Consider the following 17,776-nt stretch of genomic DNA (forward strand, 5'->3'; position numbering starts at 1 on the left):
GTGAGATAAATATCTCTGTCAAATGTCAACTTTGTATAAAAAAAATGGGAAAAGTTGTCTTTTAGAGAGATATTTCTCTCACCCAGCATGAGTATATGTAAAAAGACACCCCAAAACACATTGCCCAACTTCTCCTGAGTACGGCGATACCACATGTGTGATACTTTTTTGCAGCCTAGGTGGGCAAAGGGGCCCAAATTCCAAAGAGCACCTTTAGGATTTCACAGGGCATTTTTTACACATTTTGATTTCAAACTACTTCTCACGCTTTAGGGCCCCTAAAATGCCAGGGCAGTATAACTACCCCACAAGTGACCCCATTTTCGAAAGAAGACACCCCAAGGTATTCCGTGAGGGGCATGGCGAGTTCCTAGAATTTTCTATATAGTTCTGGCAGTGTGCGGATCCGCAAAATGCGGAAAGCATATTGCCGGTGTCCGTGTTTTGCGGATCCGCGGTGTCCGTGTTTTGCGGATCCGCGGATCCGTGGATCCGCGGATCCGCAAAACACACACGGACGTCTGAATGGAGCCTTACAGAGGGGTGATCAATGACAGGGGGGTGATCAGGGAGTCTATATGGGGTGATCACCCCCCTGTAAGGCTACATTCAGATGTCCGTATGTGTTTTATGGATCCGTGGGTCCGCGGATCCGCAAAACACATACTGACGTCTGAATGGAGCCTTACAGGGGGGTTATCAATGACAGGGGGGTGATCAGAGAGTCTATATGGGGTGATCACCCCCCTGTAAGGCTCCATTCAGACGTCCGTATGTGTCTTACGGATCCATGGATCCGCAAAACACATACGGACGTCTGAATGGAGCCTTACAGGGTGGTGATCAGGGAGTCTATATGGGGTGATCACCCCCCTGTCATTGATCACCCCCCCGTCAGGCTCCATTCCGACGTCCGTATGTGTTTTGCGGATCCGCGGATCCGTGGATCCGCAAAACACATACGGACGTCTGAATGGAGCCTTACAGGGGGGTGATCAATGACAGGGGTGTGATCAGTGACAGGGGGGTGATCAGGGAGTCTATATGGGGTGATCAGGGGTTAATAAGGGGTTAATAAGTGACGGGGGGTGTAGAGTAGTGGTATTTGGTGCTACTTTACAGAGCTGCCTGTGTCCTCTGGTGGTCGATCCAAGCAAAAGGGACCACCAGAGGACCAGGTAGCAGGTATATTAGATGCTGTTATCAAAACAGCATCTAATATACCTTTTAGGGGTTAAAAAAATCGGATCTACAGCCTGCCAGCGAATGATCGCCGCTGGCAGGCTGCAGATCCACTCGATTACCTGCAGTTCCTGTGAACGCGTGCGCCTGTGTGCGTGCGTTCACAGGAAATCTCGCCTCTTGCGAGATGGCACGCCGGCGCGTGAGTGTGCCTGAGCCAGCCGCCTCCGGAACGCAATCCTGCGTTAGCCGGTCCGGAGGCGGTTAAGAGAACTCTCTCATGTAACATTAATAGTAAAGTGTATTTTAAAGTGAGTGTCATCTTATTGTGGTTACAATCCTAGTTAGTAAAAATGTAAAAATGCTCATTGAGCACCATGTAGCAATGGGCATGCAGAGAAGTTAGCCACCTGTGCATAACCATAAGTTGGAGACCACAGGTATATCGCTTAGTGCTACCTGAACCGCAGTTCATGTCCATGCTGGTGTATACCTGCAATGTAGTTTACTATAGGATATAGGTGCTGTTAGCTATTCCAGGATTGGGGGGGATGTCCGACACTTTGCCAATCATCTACTCCGCAGCTCTCCAGTAACCAATTCCATCTACTACACAGTGGACTGAGCAGTGTAGTTCCAGTGCAGACTTCCAGTGCTGGGGTTACTACAGAACAGCTGATCTGACAACATTTGGCACTTGTTTGAGGCCCTATGGCTAATACTGTTAGGAAGTCACTATGGATGTCACTCTTATGGATTAGTGTGTCTGTCTTTGGGGCAGTGATGTACACAGAGAAGTAAGGGCCCCATAGAAAGGATCAAACCGGGACCCCCAAACATTACAGAAGGGTTTCTGCCTAAATTCTTTTCAATGACCCTTGGGTCATTTTTCCACTGCCTCATTTGCTAAAAGTTGTTTCTTTAGAGGGTAGAGTCCTGACCAAGTTTTCACCTCCAGTAGAAGGGAAGATAATCCCAACTAAGACTGGGACCCCTCTTGCTCTGGGCCCCATAGCAGTCGCATGGTCTGCCGCTATGGTAGTTAGCCCCTGCTCTGGGGTATTGTTATCACTGAGGATCTAAAACTTGTGCTGCATATTCCACTTCCTCTTTCTGCAAGGTTGGCAGTAGGTCTATTCCAAAGGGCACTATGAAAAGTGTACGATTCCACCTCTTGCATATCAGAATGCAAAAAGATAACATTCTATTCTGCAAGTTATAAAGGCAATCATATAAAAATGTTTGTTCTCTGACCCGTTAAAAAAGTACATGATGTAAATTATAATGAAGATAATCTTTTTACCAGTGACTGTATTTGTGAGGTATTCAATTCGTTCTGTTCCTCAGCTATGTCATGTGACCAACATTCTGACTTTCCAACTGACATAGCATCTTATGTGTGAAAAAGAATTCAGTTTCTCTATTCACTCCTTAGAGGCTGACTTTGAGGCTCCTATAGGAACGAAGAGAGAATTTGACATCATGTCCACACATAAGACGCTGTGTATGTTGGAGAGTCAGAATGTTGGTTACATGCTGAGGACCAGAAGGGAGTTGATAACTCACGAATACAGTCACAAGTAAGAAGATTACCTTCATTACAATATACATCATGTACCTTTGTAACTGGCCAGAGAAATATCTTTTTTTGTGGGAGTGATTCTTGAAGTTTCTTTCATACAGATGCTGAAATTTATATTGAGCTGTCTTTTGAAGAGACCCTCCCTGGAATTGAACTGTATTTGCCACCATTTTGCTTCATTGCAATTTTATTTATCGTTGTTCCCATCTTTTAATGGAAACCAGCTACCAAACAAAGCTCCCTATTATTGGTTAATAATCTTATATCTTATACCTACACAGCAATAGCTTTTTCCTAGGAAAATCCTGCTAATCCTACTGGTTTGTCTGGTGAAACACATCTGTTGCTGTCCATTTATATGAATTAGGTCATTGCTAGGAATACATCCGCTAGACACAATCCATGCTCATCTCTTTGCTGTTATAGGCTTGTATTTGCTGCTCTCGTCTAAGGAGCTGGATTCCAGATACCATTTCATAAAAATAAAAAAAAACTCTACTATTACTGGGACATCATACACACTCACATAAGAGACTATATTATATAAAGGGATATCTAAAACATTATTGTCTGTTATTGTGAGGAGCCCTAACTTAATCAATCACCCTGTTTAAACATGAACATCTTGGATTGCTAGTAAAGTGGCACCCTTAAAGAGAATGTGTCATCAGAAAATAACCTATTCTTTAAATCATTTTTTTTTAATAAAAAATTTAATGTTAGGAAGAAAGGGAGGCAAAAGAGCTCTTAACAAGCTCTGCCTCTAATGCCAACAGATGTAAGGCAACTGTCCTATAAATCAATGTTCGACCCTTTAAATAGGCCTTGAGACATGACTTGGATAATAAATAAGCCAGTATCTCATCTGCAGACAGTCGTTTTGGGGTGATTGTTCCTCATCAGAGCAGAGCAGAAAGTACTGGCTTAACTGGGTGAGTGGCTAAGTCAGGATTTGGGGGGTACCATCTCTCCTTGGAGAGAACGCCTTAATCTGATTGAGGAGACTTATAGGCCATACATGCTCTTCTAGAATTCTAGGAAGAAAGGATGCAGATGAGCTCTTAACAAGCTCTGCCTGTTACACCAGATGCAAGGCAGCTATCCTATAAGTCAATGTTTGGTCCTTTAAATATTCCTTGAAACATGACTTGGATAATAAATATGCCACCACCTCATCTGCAGACAGCTGTTTCAGGGTGATTGCCCCTGATCAGTGCAGAGCAGAGCCGATTAAGGCGCTCTCCTCGAGGAGACCTAGTACCCCCCAAATCCTGACTTAGGCCTCTCACCCAGTTAGCCAGTACTCTCCGCTCTGCACTGATGAGGGGAAATCACCTCAAAACAGTTGTCGGAAAAATAGAAAAATAAGTCAAAATGGCTGATTCACATCCAAAAAAAGTGAATAAAACGTGCTAAAAAAATTAAGACACATCTGAAAATGGAAAATAAAGATTGCCCTGCAAAAAGTGAACCCGCAAAAACAGCATCATACACTTTAAAATAAAAAGGTTATGGGTGTCAGAATATGGCAATGCAAATAAAGAATTAGTTTTTACCAAAGTTTTTTTTTTTTTTTTTCAGTATTAAAATAAATAAATATATATACATAGGTGGAATATGTACAACTTTTACCACAAAAAAAAATCCCTGATATAGCTATGTGAATGGAAAAATAAAAAAAGTTTTCACTTTGGGAAGGCTGGGAGAAAAATGCAAAAATGAAAAAATGGAAAATCGCTTGGTTATTAAGGGTTTAATATAAAATGTGACTTCATTGATCATTTTTTTTATGACACATTCCCTTTAAGTGTTTACATAAGCAATGTCCTATCAGGAGTTTACAGTGGAATGACCTGCTTCAGCTAGTGATTGGCTGAGTGATGAAGAGGGACCTGGAAGCAGAGACCACGAGGAGACTGGGATGAACTGGAAGAGGAGCAGAGGGATACTGGTAAGATGAATATAACTTATTTTATTATTTTACATCACGCTGAGCCTTAAAAAAATATGCTGGACAATACCTTTAGGTCTTATTAACCAGCCAATACATGGATAAAGCCAAATGATATTAAGGACCAGTATATGTAAGTATCTCCTCTTGTAAATTATTTATCTGAAGCAATTCCAATGAAATAGTCACACAAGCCAATCATCTGCAGTTGTAATGAAAGTGATCCAGCCTTCATTAGCTACCACTTTTTCAATCAATTTTAACTACAGCTAACATATTACTTTTTGACTAATGGTAAATCTTTATTCAATGTTGTCTTTTACCTGCCTGTTTCCCGCAGGAAAAGACTTAGAATGCTGGAGATTACTTTCCTCTTTCGAAATGGTGTACTAACCTAAAGGGTTTCCTCCTGAGGCCGAACAGCAGATGCAATCTGGCTGCAATAAAAAATAGATTGTTACTTACCTGACAGATCCCGCGCTGCTGCTGCAGTTCTCCTTGCTGGGCTCTTTACCTCGTTGCAGCAGTTACATCAAGTCGACAACATGTGACTGCTGCAGCCAATGACTGGCGTCTTTGGTGCACTTCTGAGGCCACTGATTGGCTGCAGTAGTCATTTGTTTGTGTGACATCACTGCTGCAGCAAGGTAAATAGAGTCCAGACGGGAGAACTGCAGCAGCAGCGCAGGATCTGTCAGGTAATTAACTCTATTCTTTATTGCAGGCAGATTGTATGTGTTATCCCATTACCTCTTGCAAGTGGATAACCCCTTTAAATTATTCATACCCATTCTATGTAATAGGGGTCAATACATGAAATTAAGGGGAAATGTAATATTTTACAATATGCTAATTAGTGATAGTTCTCATACATGTAAGTCTAATTGTTAAAATGTTAAAGGGGTTATCTGAAGCTTAATAAGACCTCCAGACATGGCCGACCTGCAGTGATGATGATACTCACCTGGTGCCCGCTGCTAGATTCGGTCTGTGTGGTTCCTGGACCAGCAGTTCCACTCCCCTTTCTGCTGGAAAAAAAAAAACGTTGATGGGGAGGACACGTGACCTCTGCAGCCAATCACAGGCCACAGCGACTAAAAACTAAGGAAAGCAATCAGAGGTAAAAGCACTAGTTCTGCATATTCCCCACATGTACCAGTAAGATAACGCAGGTATGTACAATAATCCCCATTTATCTGAAGGGGCTTAAATTGCCTTGCTGACTATAGCAACCAGAGCTCAGAGGTTTTTTTTTGCAGTTATACGTTGGTGGCGTTTTCCTAGGATATCCCAGGATGATAGAAAGATGATGGAATCAATTCTAAACTGAATTTGCAACAAATTTTCCCCAAAATTCTGATTCTAGTGAATTCGAAACTTCTGCAATTTATTTCAGATGAATCAATCAAAATGGCGGCCGATATTTCCCAGGTCAGAGAACAGAGAAGCAGGCACCTGCCACCGAAAAAGGAATAATCTCTTGAGTGCTAATCTAAGTTGATCTTCATTCATTTTTATTGTATCATTGCTTTTTAGATTTCATCTTAGTTTAGCTTCAGGAGTGGTCAGAGATGGGCTGAAGGGTGAGCCATCAGAGAGCTTGTCTGACAGATTTAGCAAGGTATAGCATCAAGCAGTAAATAAAGTACACCCTTTTTTAATTCTATGGGTTTACATATCAGGACATAATACTCTTGATATCGGTAATTACAGATTATCTTAAAACAACTGTCTGTTGGGCTCACTATGTGACATCTCTAAGAATGCAAAAACTATACTATACATCCATTAAGTGCAGCCTATTTTCCTGTAAAATTGATTCAGAGAAAAGCTAAAAAATCTCATTATTGCTGTGTCGCTGTCCACTGATGTCCCCTGCTTATCAGCACGGTCCCAGGCTCCGTGTTCGGTGGTGAACCCGCTTTATGGGTTTCTTCCAGCCCGGGCATGGCATGCTTTAAGCTTGTTCCCTGTAGCACTTCCTAAGGGTTGGCGTGCATCACTTCCTGTAATTTATGGGTGTAGCCCATGTGACCATGCTTACCAAACCTAGCCCTCCTGTATGTATATAAGTTGTTCAGCCCCCTTCCCAGGTTCCTGAGCGTCAAGATCCTTGTATCCTACAAAGGTTGCTGTGATCTCTGCTTGTGTTACTGTTTACCTGACCCGTGCTTGTGTTTCTGGACTCCGCTACCTGTTTGATCCCTGCCTGCTTGCCTCGACTTTCCTTTTGCCAACCCAGATTGCCTGACCTGTACCTGTGCCACTTGCCATGAACTTTTGCTTGTTTGACATCGCCTCTGGCTCATCCTTCGGTCCTGCACTGTTGCTCCTGTTTACGACTTGGCCTTGTTTGACTTTGCCACTGGCTCATCCTTCGGTCCTGCACTGTTGCTTCTGGTTACGACCTGGCCTATATCTGTACCTCTGGTACCTTACCCTGGTACCTCCTGGTACGCCTGGACCAGCTGCCTTGTGTTTCAATCTTTCTCAAGAAGTAGCAACCTAGCGTTCCCCTTGGGAAAGCCTATGCCCACCATCAGGGGTACTGTGAAGAACAAGGGGTTCACCTAGACAATGCCCTTAGAGGAGTTTGGTCACGTGGCACTCATGATGTAGTATAAGTGAACACAGTTTATTTTGCTATACTTTTTAAGGAGATCTCCACCAAATTTACCCCCTCCCCCTTTTCAAAACAGTTACAAAAAAATCATCTAATAAATATAGTTCAAATTTTCTCATTACATTTGATGATTTCTCTCATGAATAAAACCAATATAAACAGTGCCAATAATCCTGTCCACTATGAAAAATCCAGTTGATGCAACCCCTACTTCTACCTCAATAATAGTAATCAATAGCAATAGTTAAATGGCTGTAGTAAACGTTTCAAACATTTACATGCATGTTTATATTGTTATTAAGGTTTGAACTTAGCCTTGAAAGCATTCACCAGAGAGCTAATATTGACATTCAAAAAGAACACTCTGCACTGGAAAACCTGGAATGCTTCCTAATGCAACTCAATGAGCGGAGCCCTGATGGATCGGTTCATTTATAATCAGGTACATTCTGTATGTGTAAAGCGCAGGGAATTTTATTGCTCTACATCAGCAAAACAAACATATCACTAACACTTTTTGAATTAGCCATACGCAGGAATTGAAAAAGTAAGTAATTTGAAAAATTTAATTTCTGGCTTCTTTTGAAGAGCTGATGTTATCATAGAAAGACTGTGCGGGGAGAGGAAAGCCGAGAAATTTGCAGTTTGAAGTTGCATGCTATACCTTGCCCTCCTATCATTTAATCCTTGGAAATAGTAGAGGGCATCTGTATTATGAAAAGGGAAATCCAGCTAGGTTAAGCAGAAATGCAATCAAAAGAAAAGGCTAGCTCAGTACCTTCGAGGGACGGCTACAGATCACTTTATTAATCCCATCCTAACATGACTCACTTAGCTTTAAATCTGATATACATTTTATCCATGGACCTCCCTCCTGTTCGTCCATATGTAACATAAACAGATTATGATGGCTATGGCGGAAACGTTGCTATCTTCATGTCATTTCTTTCTATTTTGAGAGTATGTCCAGACTAAAAAATACTAAAAACGAAGGAAAGCGATCATAGGTAAATGCACTAGTTTTGCATATTCCCCACATGTAACTGTAGGATAACGCAGGTATGTACAACAATCCCATTTATCTGGAGGGGCTTGAAATTGCCTTGTTGCCTATAGCAACCAGAGCTCAGAGGAATTTTGGGGGTTATTCTTTGGTGGCCTTTTCTTGGATATCCCAGGAAGATAGGTAGATGAGGGAATCAATTCTAAATGAATCAAATTTGATTCCGAATCTTGTGCAATTCATTACAGATGAATCACTCAAAATGGTGGCAACCATTTTCCAGGTCAGTAGACAAAAAAGAAGGCATTGGCCTCCAAAAAGGCATAGCTTTCAGGCTGGTTGTTACCATCAGCTTACATTCTTTTACTCATAGACATATGTATTGCTATCATTTTGACATTGCTAATGCTGTCTTGGCATGACTTTGAAAGTGGTTGGATACAGTCCTAGGCAACCACACAATGTCATACACGACTTTTTAGACCAATCGGGACATCTTTTAGGGTACTTTCACACTAGCGTTATTCATTTCCGGCATAGAGTTCCGTCCTAGGGGCTCAATACCGGAAAAGAACTGATCAGTTTTATCCCCATGCATTCTGAATGGAGAGAAATCTGTTCAGGATGCATCAGGATGTCTTCAGTTCAGTATTTTTGCCTTTTCAGGATGGAGATAATACAGCAGCATGCTGCGGTTTTATCTCCATCCAAAATTCCGCAACACTTGCCGGAATGCCGGATCCGGCATTTTTTCCCCTTGAAATGCATTAATGCCGGATCCGTCCCCGAGTGTTCCGGCAAAACGATCCGCTCAGACTGCAAAAAAATTGAAAATAGATAAATAAATGCCGGATCCGTTTTTCGGGATGACACCAGAGACGGATCCGACCTTTCAATGAATTTGTCATACGGATCTGGATCCTGATCCGTCTGACAAATGCCATCAGTTTGCATACGTTTCGACAGATCCGGCAGGCAGTTCCAGTGACGGCATTGCCTACCGGAATCCTCTGCCGCAAGTGTGAAAGTAGCCTTATTTGGGCTAAATTTATTTGGACCCAAACTGAATCTGATAACTGATTAGAGTGAATAGGCCCAGAAATGAATTTTAAGAAATTTGCTCATCTCTACTTACATCCGTTTGATTCCTGATCAGTGCAACCTATCAAACATTGCTGGCTTGTTGTATGGATGGGCCATATTTTTTTTTCTTTTGAAAAACCCCTTTTATTTTCATAGTTATGTTGAAAAAAAAAAGTAGAATCTAATACCTGTGGACAGCAAAGATTTTTAACCAGGTTTGTCCATACATGGCTAACGAGGTCAAATCTGCTGCCGCTGTCACAGCTTCCTGCTCTCTGTGCCCCTTCTAGCTGCCTCCATAGGCAATATTTGAACACATTAGGAAACATATATTAATATGTTTAGATACATTTTAAAGGGATTCTGTCACCTCGTTTTAGGTTATAGAGATGCGGACATGCATGCGCAGTTCCTTCCCTGAGGCTGATGCCAGCACAGGGAAGGAACACTATACTGGCACTGCGCATGCGCGAGCTCGCGCATCCTGAGATTACGGCAATCTTACTGTGAAGAAAGGAGGAGATTCGGAGGACGCAGGCGGTGCTGGGCTCCTTCACAGGGGGGCATGGCTGGGCACCAAGAAGGTTCGTACAGCCCCTTGGGCACCTTACAAGGCTCATTTACATATCTCTAAAATCATTTTTTAAACAAAATAAAAGGACACAGCGCTATAGGACAGGTATATTGCAAACATGCTAGCCGTGCATGTCCGCAGCTCTATAACCGAAAATGGGGTGACAAAATCTCTTTAAGTGTAAATCAAAGACTTTCTCCCCTTTCATAACACTTATAAAGTTATGAGAAAAGCGGATGAGGTCTTGCAAGAGACGTACTGCAGATTTTCAAACAGGCAGATATTTCCAAATGCACCACAGTCATTATTAGACATGCAACTTTTAATAAATTGGTGCAGATTTTGCCATCCACCCCATCTACATACACTGGTGTAAAAAACACAGCATTATTAATAAACCTGGACGCTGCAAATTACTACGTTTTCACCCTTGATGTGCTGACTCTATATAACATATTTTCATTAGTATAGAACCCTTTTAATATAGACTTATTACTTACTATCTCTCAGGTTAAAGAAAATGCATTGTATTACCCAAAGCTGAGAGCATACAGGTAATGAAGACTAATGGTTGTCTTTATTACTGCACCGCACAAAGTTGCAAGAAAAGCTGGGTCCCACAGTAATAAGATAGTACAACTGCAATTAGTGAACAGGTAGAAGCTGCTGAATGAGCATTACGTGACATTTATAAATGATTTCTTCTACAGTGTATCTCTGTTATCAGAACTTTCAGGGCTTATGTGCTTCACTGTATTATGGCTCTTCACAGCCTGGAAGTTGAACATTCCCATAATAAAGCACTTGTTTCCACATATACCTCCAATTTTATATGGAGGATTGCTCCATATACACAGTCAATTCACATTATTATGACCACCAGCTAATAAGAGTAACCACCGTGTGCAACACGGACAGCAGTTACATGGTCTGGGAGTGAATTAATAAGGTCCTGGCTCCTTGGTATCTGGAGCCATGCTGACTACAGTGCACCCCACAACTGCTGAGGCCACTTTAAGTTCCCATTCCCCCCTGGCTGGAGGGTGCGTGGTGGAGTATCCATATAGTGAACATGAAGTGGTCCCACAAATGCTCAATTGGTTCAAGTCTGGGGAACTAGGGGGCCAGGGTAGTACTTGGAAGTCATGGTCATGCTCTTCCAACCAATCTCGGACACTTCTAGCAGTGCGACATGGTGCATTGTCTTGCTGGAAGATCCCATCCACTCCAGGGAAGACAATCAGCATACAGTATATGGGTGTAGGGGATCTGCAATGGAGTTTCAAATAGTGCCACATAAATTGAAGTCATTTGTGGAGATGCAACTTTATTAGCAGAGGTGCAGTGACCATCTGTCTGCTTCAGAGCCCCATAAAGTAGGGTTCGCTGAACTATTGTTTTAGATGTCTGGTAACCCCCTGGTTTATATTGGGGGTGATCTGCTCCACTGTAACATGTCGTTGTGCCCTTGCACACCATGGTAGTTGATATTCACCTCTTACATCAATGACGCGTGGTGATCCACAGTCTCCACGTTGCTTTTTCGCAGTGGTGCCATTTGGCCACTCACCATACACCCGAACAGTTCACAAAGTGCGCAGATTCAGAAATACTGCCACCCAAAAGGCAATTATCATCCCCTTTTGCAAATCTGATAAATCGCTCCTTTTACCCATTACAGCAACGAGAGATATGTGTGCAGACAGCCTATCTCACACCTTATATACCCACCAAGCCAGCTCACTACATGTGTCTTCCATAATGAGCTACACACTGCTGACTTTGAAAGTAGAAATTGGTCATAATAACATGATTTGACTAAAAATATGACAGAAAAGCAACTATGTCATATAAAGAGCTACTCATCCATATAATCAATACAGTGCTGTACAAAGGCATCATACAGCAGCACGTGGAGTACTTACAGATTTATAGTATAAAGCCACAGGAACATGTATGACTCCAAACTGTCTCTGTGCATAAATCCATTCATTTAGTACAGCATAGATCTCATCAGTGGTGTTCACTGCTCCCTCCCTCTAAGCCACTTAAATGCTACGGCTGCTAATGACTGCGGCATCTTAGGGGTTAAACGACCCGCAGCGGCACTCCTTCTGCTCCCTGCCCTCCGCTGCGCTAGAGACACGTGCAGCGCTTTTCCTAGGCCATTGGAAAAAGGTGGCAGCCTAGAAAAGAGCCGATTAATGACTGTGGTCATTAAGTGGTTAAAAAATAAACCTCAAACAGATAAAGTTATGGCTCTCTAAATGTGGTAATGCAAAACCGTATCCTTAAAAGGCAACCCTGATTGGATAATGTCCTACTGTGCGAGGACCCCCCCTTCCCCCAACTGCACTCATCTGGATCTTTATTGCAAACTGTTAACAATGAATTCATAACTTCTAGAAGGAATAATAAAGGAATGACACAATACAGAGTCATATGAATAGCTGCTCTAGAATTGATATTACATGGGGGATGCAAGTAGTCAGAAGAAGTCACACATTCTCCTTAAGGTGCCCGTACATTTTAAACCATCCTTGCCTAAATTCATACATCATTATCTGGGAGAGAAATGCACTGTGTACTGTTAGAACTAGGTTTTGCTACTGTTGGATTTTGCACTGCCGGAAAGAGAGACGTTTATTCTTCTACATCTGGCCTTATTACTGACTCCAGCGCCATATGCCGGCCATTGCACTCTACACTTCCTGCCTTGCACCCATACTAACACTTAACATCAAGGGCACCCCAGCTACCATCAGACAGGAGCCCCAACATCAGGGTATGCCCTGAGGGAAGAAAGGCTGCCCCCTCCTTTTGCTGCATCAGCCCTGGAGAGCAATGGTCTAAGGGAAGCCAATGTGATATAGCCACTACCACTCCCATATTCCACTCCAGCTCCTCAAGGACTCACAACAAAAGCGTCTGCCAGACACCCCTGGAGTCAACTTATGTCCTGGGAAAATAAAAGGATTAGGAGTTAAAAGTCAACATGCCTGATCTTTCTCTTGAATATAAGATAAAAAAAGGATAATTGCTGCGCTCACCTGCACTGAACCTCCAACGAAGCAGGGGCTGCGCTGGGAACAAAGCGCAATAAGCACAATGGAAAAGAGAAAAGGAATCCAGCTTCCAAAAAAGTGACCGACTTTATTCTGAGTGCTAAATAAAATCCAATTCAGACACCACGTCTGCGCGTTTCGGATCATACAACCATGATTCTTATTCATGATGACCTCTGCAGAAGATGTAAGAGAAAGACCAAAGGAATTCAGCTTCCAAAAAAGTGACAGCCTTTATTCTGAGTACTAAATAAAATCCAATTCAGACACCACGTCTGCGCGTTTCGGATCATACAACCATGATCCTTATTCACATGAGTAAGGATCATGGTTGTATGATCCGAAACGCGTAGACGTGGTGTCTGAATTGGATTTTATTTAGCATTCAGAATAAAGGCGGTCACTTTTTTGGAAGCTGGATTCCTTTGGTCTTTATCTTACATCATATGTAGGGAAGAGTCAGGATGCCCCAATGTTTATGTTGAACTATAGCCTAATGTGTATTAGGAGCTTTCATACTCCTGTCAGTCTATCCCTGGCCTGCAGTTCTAATCGGCTGCAGAGCTGCTTCTAAAACCATTAGATACTTCTGTATAGGAGAAGGTACAGACACCAGTAGACTGCAGCACATTAATAAAAACATGTGGTCTGCAAAGTGCAACTCCTGTAAGCTGCTCCTACTGCGTTATATCAGCTTGTCCCCTGGGAACAATTTATGACATAAGATTTGGCTTTTTACCAAATCAAATGCAAAACAAACAACTCTGCTCATTGTACAATTTCACGCCGCTTCCTCCTGCTGCTTATGTAGACATTAAATCTGATGGGTTTGATATATATATTTTTTTTTATCTCAGAGGCCCATAACCTATAAAGGTTCACAGTAGGTGAAGTAGTAAAACGTGTACTGTACAGATACCTAGTTATTGATCATATATGGGAATTTATTATATAGTTGACCTATTGTTTAATGTCAAAACCCTTTTTATAACGTATTAAACTTATTATAAACTTATACCATTAAACATATTTAATGGCAAGGTTGTTATATTATTAAAGGGGTTATCCACAATTGTTCTGCTAGATTTATTCCAGGCTGGTAGATAAGGGGAGTGTCTTTTCTGGGGATGGGGGTCATTTCGGCTGCAGCTCTTTCCTTGTAACTGTCACAGCCTCTAACATCAGGTACAGCTTGTGGCAGTTGAAGGATGGTAACTGAGCATGTGCGTCCAGCTCAGCAAGGTGGACAGAGAAGTAAGTAAAAGAACAAACAGCAGGTGGCACTATACAGATACATTTTGTTGAATAACTCAGTAGCTATATTACATTTTTAATCAAATACAATTTCAAAGATATGATATTCAGATTAAGGTGCTGGTTTGAATAACGTTGAATATTTTTTGTGGGACAACTCCTTTAATTCTACATGAATAAAATCATTCAAGCCAGAGAGCCCCATTGACTGACATTTCTGAGCAGTTTATCTCAGAACTGAGATTACAGAGCATGCCTACAACACACTCCTATAGAAATCAATATATAATGTTCTGCCTCAGTTTTCTAATGCCCAAGTCTCTGAAATCTCTCAAATCTCTGTTCATAGTTCTGCATGGATTGTTTTTATATACATCATTCAGGTATAACAACAAAACCACTGGCCTCCCGTGTCACTGAAATGGTTCTGACCTGTGGAGGCATAGACTCAATGAGCTCTCTGAAGATGTTCTGTAGTATCTGGCACTAAGACGCTAGCAGAAGATCCTTTAAGGGGTTCTGTTGAATGCTGTCCGAACCACAGCATTAAACACCAACAGGTTCCCCAATTTAAAAAAAAACAACAATATTTTCCAGATTTCTAATAACTTTCCAAGCAGTTTTTATATTATGCAATGGAGGACAAAATATCTACTACTTTTTTTTATTTATTTCTGGATTCCCAACATGTAGAGGAATTAATTAGATTTTCAAGCTACTCAATGTATTTTCATGGACAATAATTTTGAATCAATTTACAGTGAGAGATAGAAAGTCTAGGTGTACCTCTAGCCCTGCGATGGCTAACCTCTGGCACTCCAGCTGTGGAAAACTACAACTCTCAAGACGCACACTTGCTTGGCTGTTCTCAGAACTCCCCAGAAATGAATGCAGCATGCTGAGAGTCGTAGTTTTACCACAACTGGAGTCCTGGAGGTTAGCCACCACTGCTCTAGCCTAACAACTGCCTGAGCCACCATGAAAAATTACCTACTGTATAATATTATGGCAGCAATATAGCAGTGTCCATAAACTAACACCACATTACTTTGCCCACATACTAGTTACTTTAGCAACAATGCCAATACCAACATGCCATACCCCACTTTTCTTCTCCATAGTGCTGTCCTCCCTTTACGTGTCAATGGGACTTTGTAAAACCCCATTTAAACCTACTGCACCTTTTAATACTCATGTATATGGCAACGTATGGAGGCTGTACACTTCCTTTTTATGAAGACACATGGACTGCACCAAACATGTTACCATACAACACTTGGATGCCGTATGTATGAAAATATCATCCTTTAGAAGCAATTCTTCAAAGCAAGAATACCTCCGTACATAAGGGAATTGATGGAACATTCCAAAATTTTGCTGTAGGAATTGGAGTCATACAGAAGGCATACGAAAGTACAGCAACATGTCTCCAGGGGACCCTCTACGGTTGAATAGTGCAAATCAATACGAGCAAATGTAGCATAGTTCACCACAAAGGTAAAGTCAAGGAAAAAGTACCATCTGTTGTACATCACAATTTGTGGAATGCTTCTGCCACATTGGCTTTTGCAATGCAATAGCAGCCATTGTAAATACATAGTATTTTAAAATTAGCCATTTTTCAGGCCCAATGTGGAAAGGGTGGATTGTAATATATAGGAATTTGCCCGTTAGTTTTTTTTTTTAGGGCATATGATATTATATTCTATAAGCCAAAGTACACTCACCTAAATAATTATTAGGAACACCTGTTCTATTTCTCATTAATGCAATTATCTAGTCAACCAATCACATGGCAGTTGCTTCAATGCATTTAGGGGGGTGGTCCTGGTCAAGACAATCTCCTGAAATCCAAACTGAATGTCAGAATGGGAAAGAAAGGTGATTTAAGCAATTTTGAGCGTGGCATGGTTGTTGGTGCCAGACGGGCCGGTCTGAGTATTTCACAATCTGCTCAGTTACTGCGTTTTTTATGCACAACCATTTCTAGGGTTTACAAAGAATGGTGTGAAAAGGGAAAAACATCCAGTATGCGGCAGTCCTGTGGGCAAAAATGCCTTGTGGATGCTAGAGGTCAGAGGAGAATGGGCCGACTGATTCAAGCTGATAGAAGAGCAACGTTGACTGAAATAACCACTCGTTACAACCGAGGTATGCAGCAAAGCATTTGTGAAGCCACAACACGCACAACCTTGAGGCGGATGGGCTACAACAGCAGAAGACCCCACCGGGTACCACTCATCTCCACTACAAATAGGAAAAAGAGGCTACAATTTGCACGAGCTTACCAAAATTGGACTGTTGAAGACTGGAAAAATTTTGCCTGGTCTTATGAGTCTCGAATTCTGTTGAGACATTCAAATGGTAGAGTCCAAATTTGGCGTAAACAGAATGAGAACATGTATCCATCCTCTGATGGCTACTTCCAGCAGGATAATGCACCATGTCACAAAGCTCGAATCATTTCAAATTGGTTTCTTGAACATGACAATGAGTTCACTGTACTAAAATGGCCCCCACAGTCACCAGATCTCAACCCAATAGAGTATCTTTGGGATGTGGTGGAACGGGAGCTTCGTGCCCTGGATGTGTATCCCTCAAATCTCCATCAACCGCAAGATGCTATCCTATCAATATGGGCCAACATTTCTAAAGAATGCTATCAGCACCTTGTTGAATCAATGCCACATAGAATTAAGGCAGTTCTGAAGGCAAAAGGGGGTCCAACACTGTATTAGTATGGTGTTCCTAATAATTCTTTAGGTGAGTGTAACCTGTAATACTCTTTGGATTGTAATGAATAAAGCACTGTTATCAATGACTTGCATGTAGATCATTATCCAGGTCAGAAATAAATTACACATAGGGCTCTACAGATATTGTGACACATTCTAACCTTATGTTACCCTGATTTCATCAGGAAAAAAGTCTAAAGTTTCTGAGGCAGATGGCATGAAAATGAAGATAATGAAATGGGTTTAAATCAAATAAAACACAACGTATTCAGCCTCTATCCCATGCAGATGTACTGATTAGCAGAAGTTACGATCCTGCACATCTGCTCTTCAATATCATTTAGTAGAGCTGATCCATTAGCTTAACCCCTCTTCTCCTTAAATATGTGCAATTTGCTTTTGAGTCTGGGACCATGAGAGAAAGAAGATTTCTTCCATGGAAAACCTCTGCATTTTATCATTATAAATATAATCAGTATTAAAGGGATGTGTGCAGTAAGTAGGTATTAATGAGTAAATATTAATGACCTATCCTTAGGATTGGCCATCAATACCAGATCGGCAGGGTTCCGACACCTGGCACCCCCGGTGATCAGCTGTTTGAAGAGAAGGTGCCGCTTGTGCTAGCTCTGCTTTCTCTTCAAGATTACACTGTGCCGTCGCCTCACTTGTCTCGTCTGAGCAGTGTAAATACAGCTGTTCGTCCCATTCACTTTTAATTGCT

At 41.8% G+C, this 17,776-nt stretch overlaps 1 protein-coding gene across 1 annotated transcript in view; it reads right to left on the minus strand.

The window, feature by feature from the left end:
- Positions 1 to 17,776, minus strand: part of SYT6 (synaptotagmin 6) — a 653,770-nt gene that overhangs the window by 377,780 nt on the left and 258,214 nt on the right. Inside the window, exon 2 of the mRNA XM_040423920.1 lies at positions 5,680 to 5,740. Coding sequence (XP_040279854.1) covers positions 5,680 to 5,740 — 61 coding nt within the window. The remainder of the gene's footprint in view (positions 1 to 5,679; positions 5,741 to 17,776) is intronic.

The sequence above is a fragment of the Bufo bufo genome, chromosome 3 (assembly GCF_905171765.1).
Source record: "Bufo bufo chromosome 3, aBufBuf1.1, whole genome shotgun sequence".
NCBI lineage: Eukaryota > Metazoa > Chordata > Amphibia > Anura > Bufonidae > Bufo > Bufo bufo.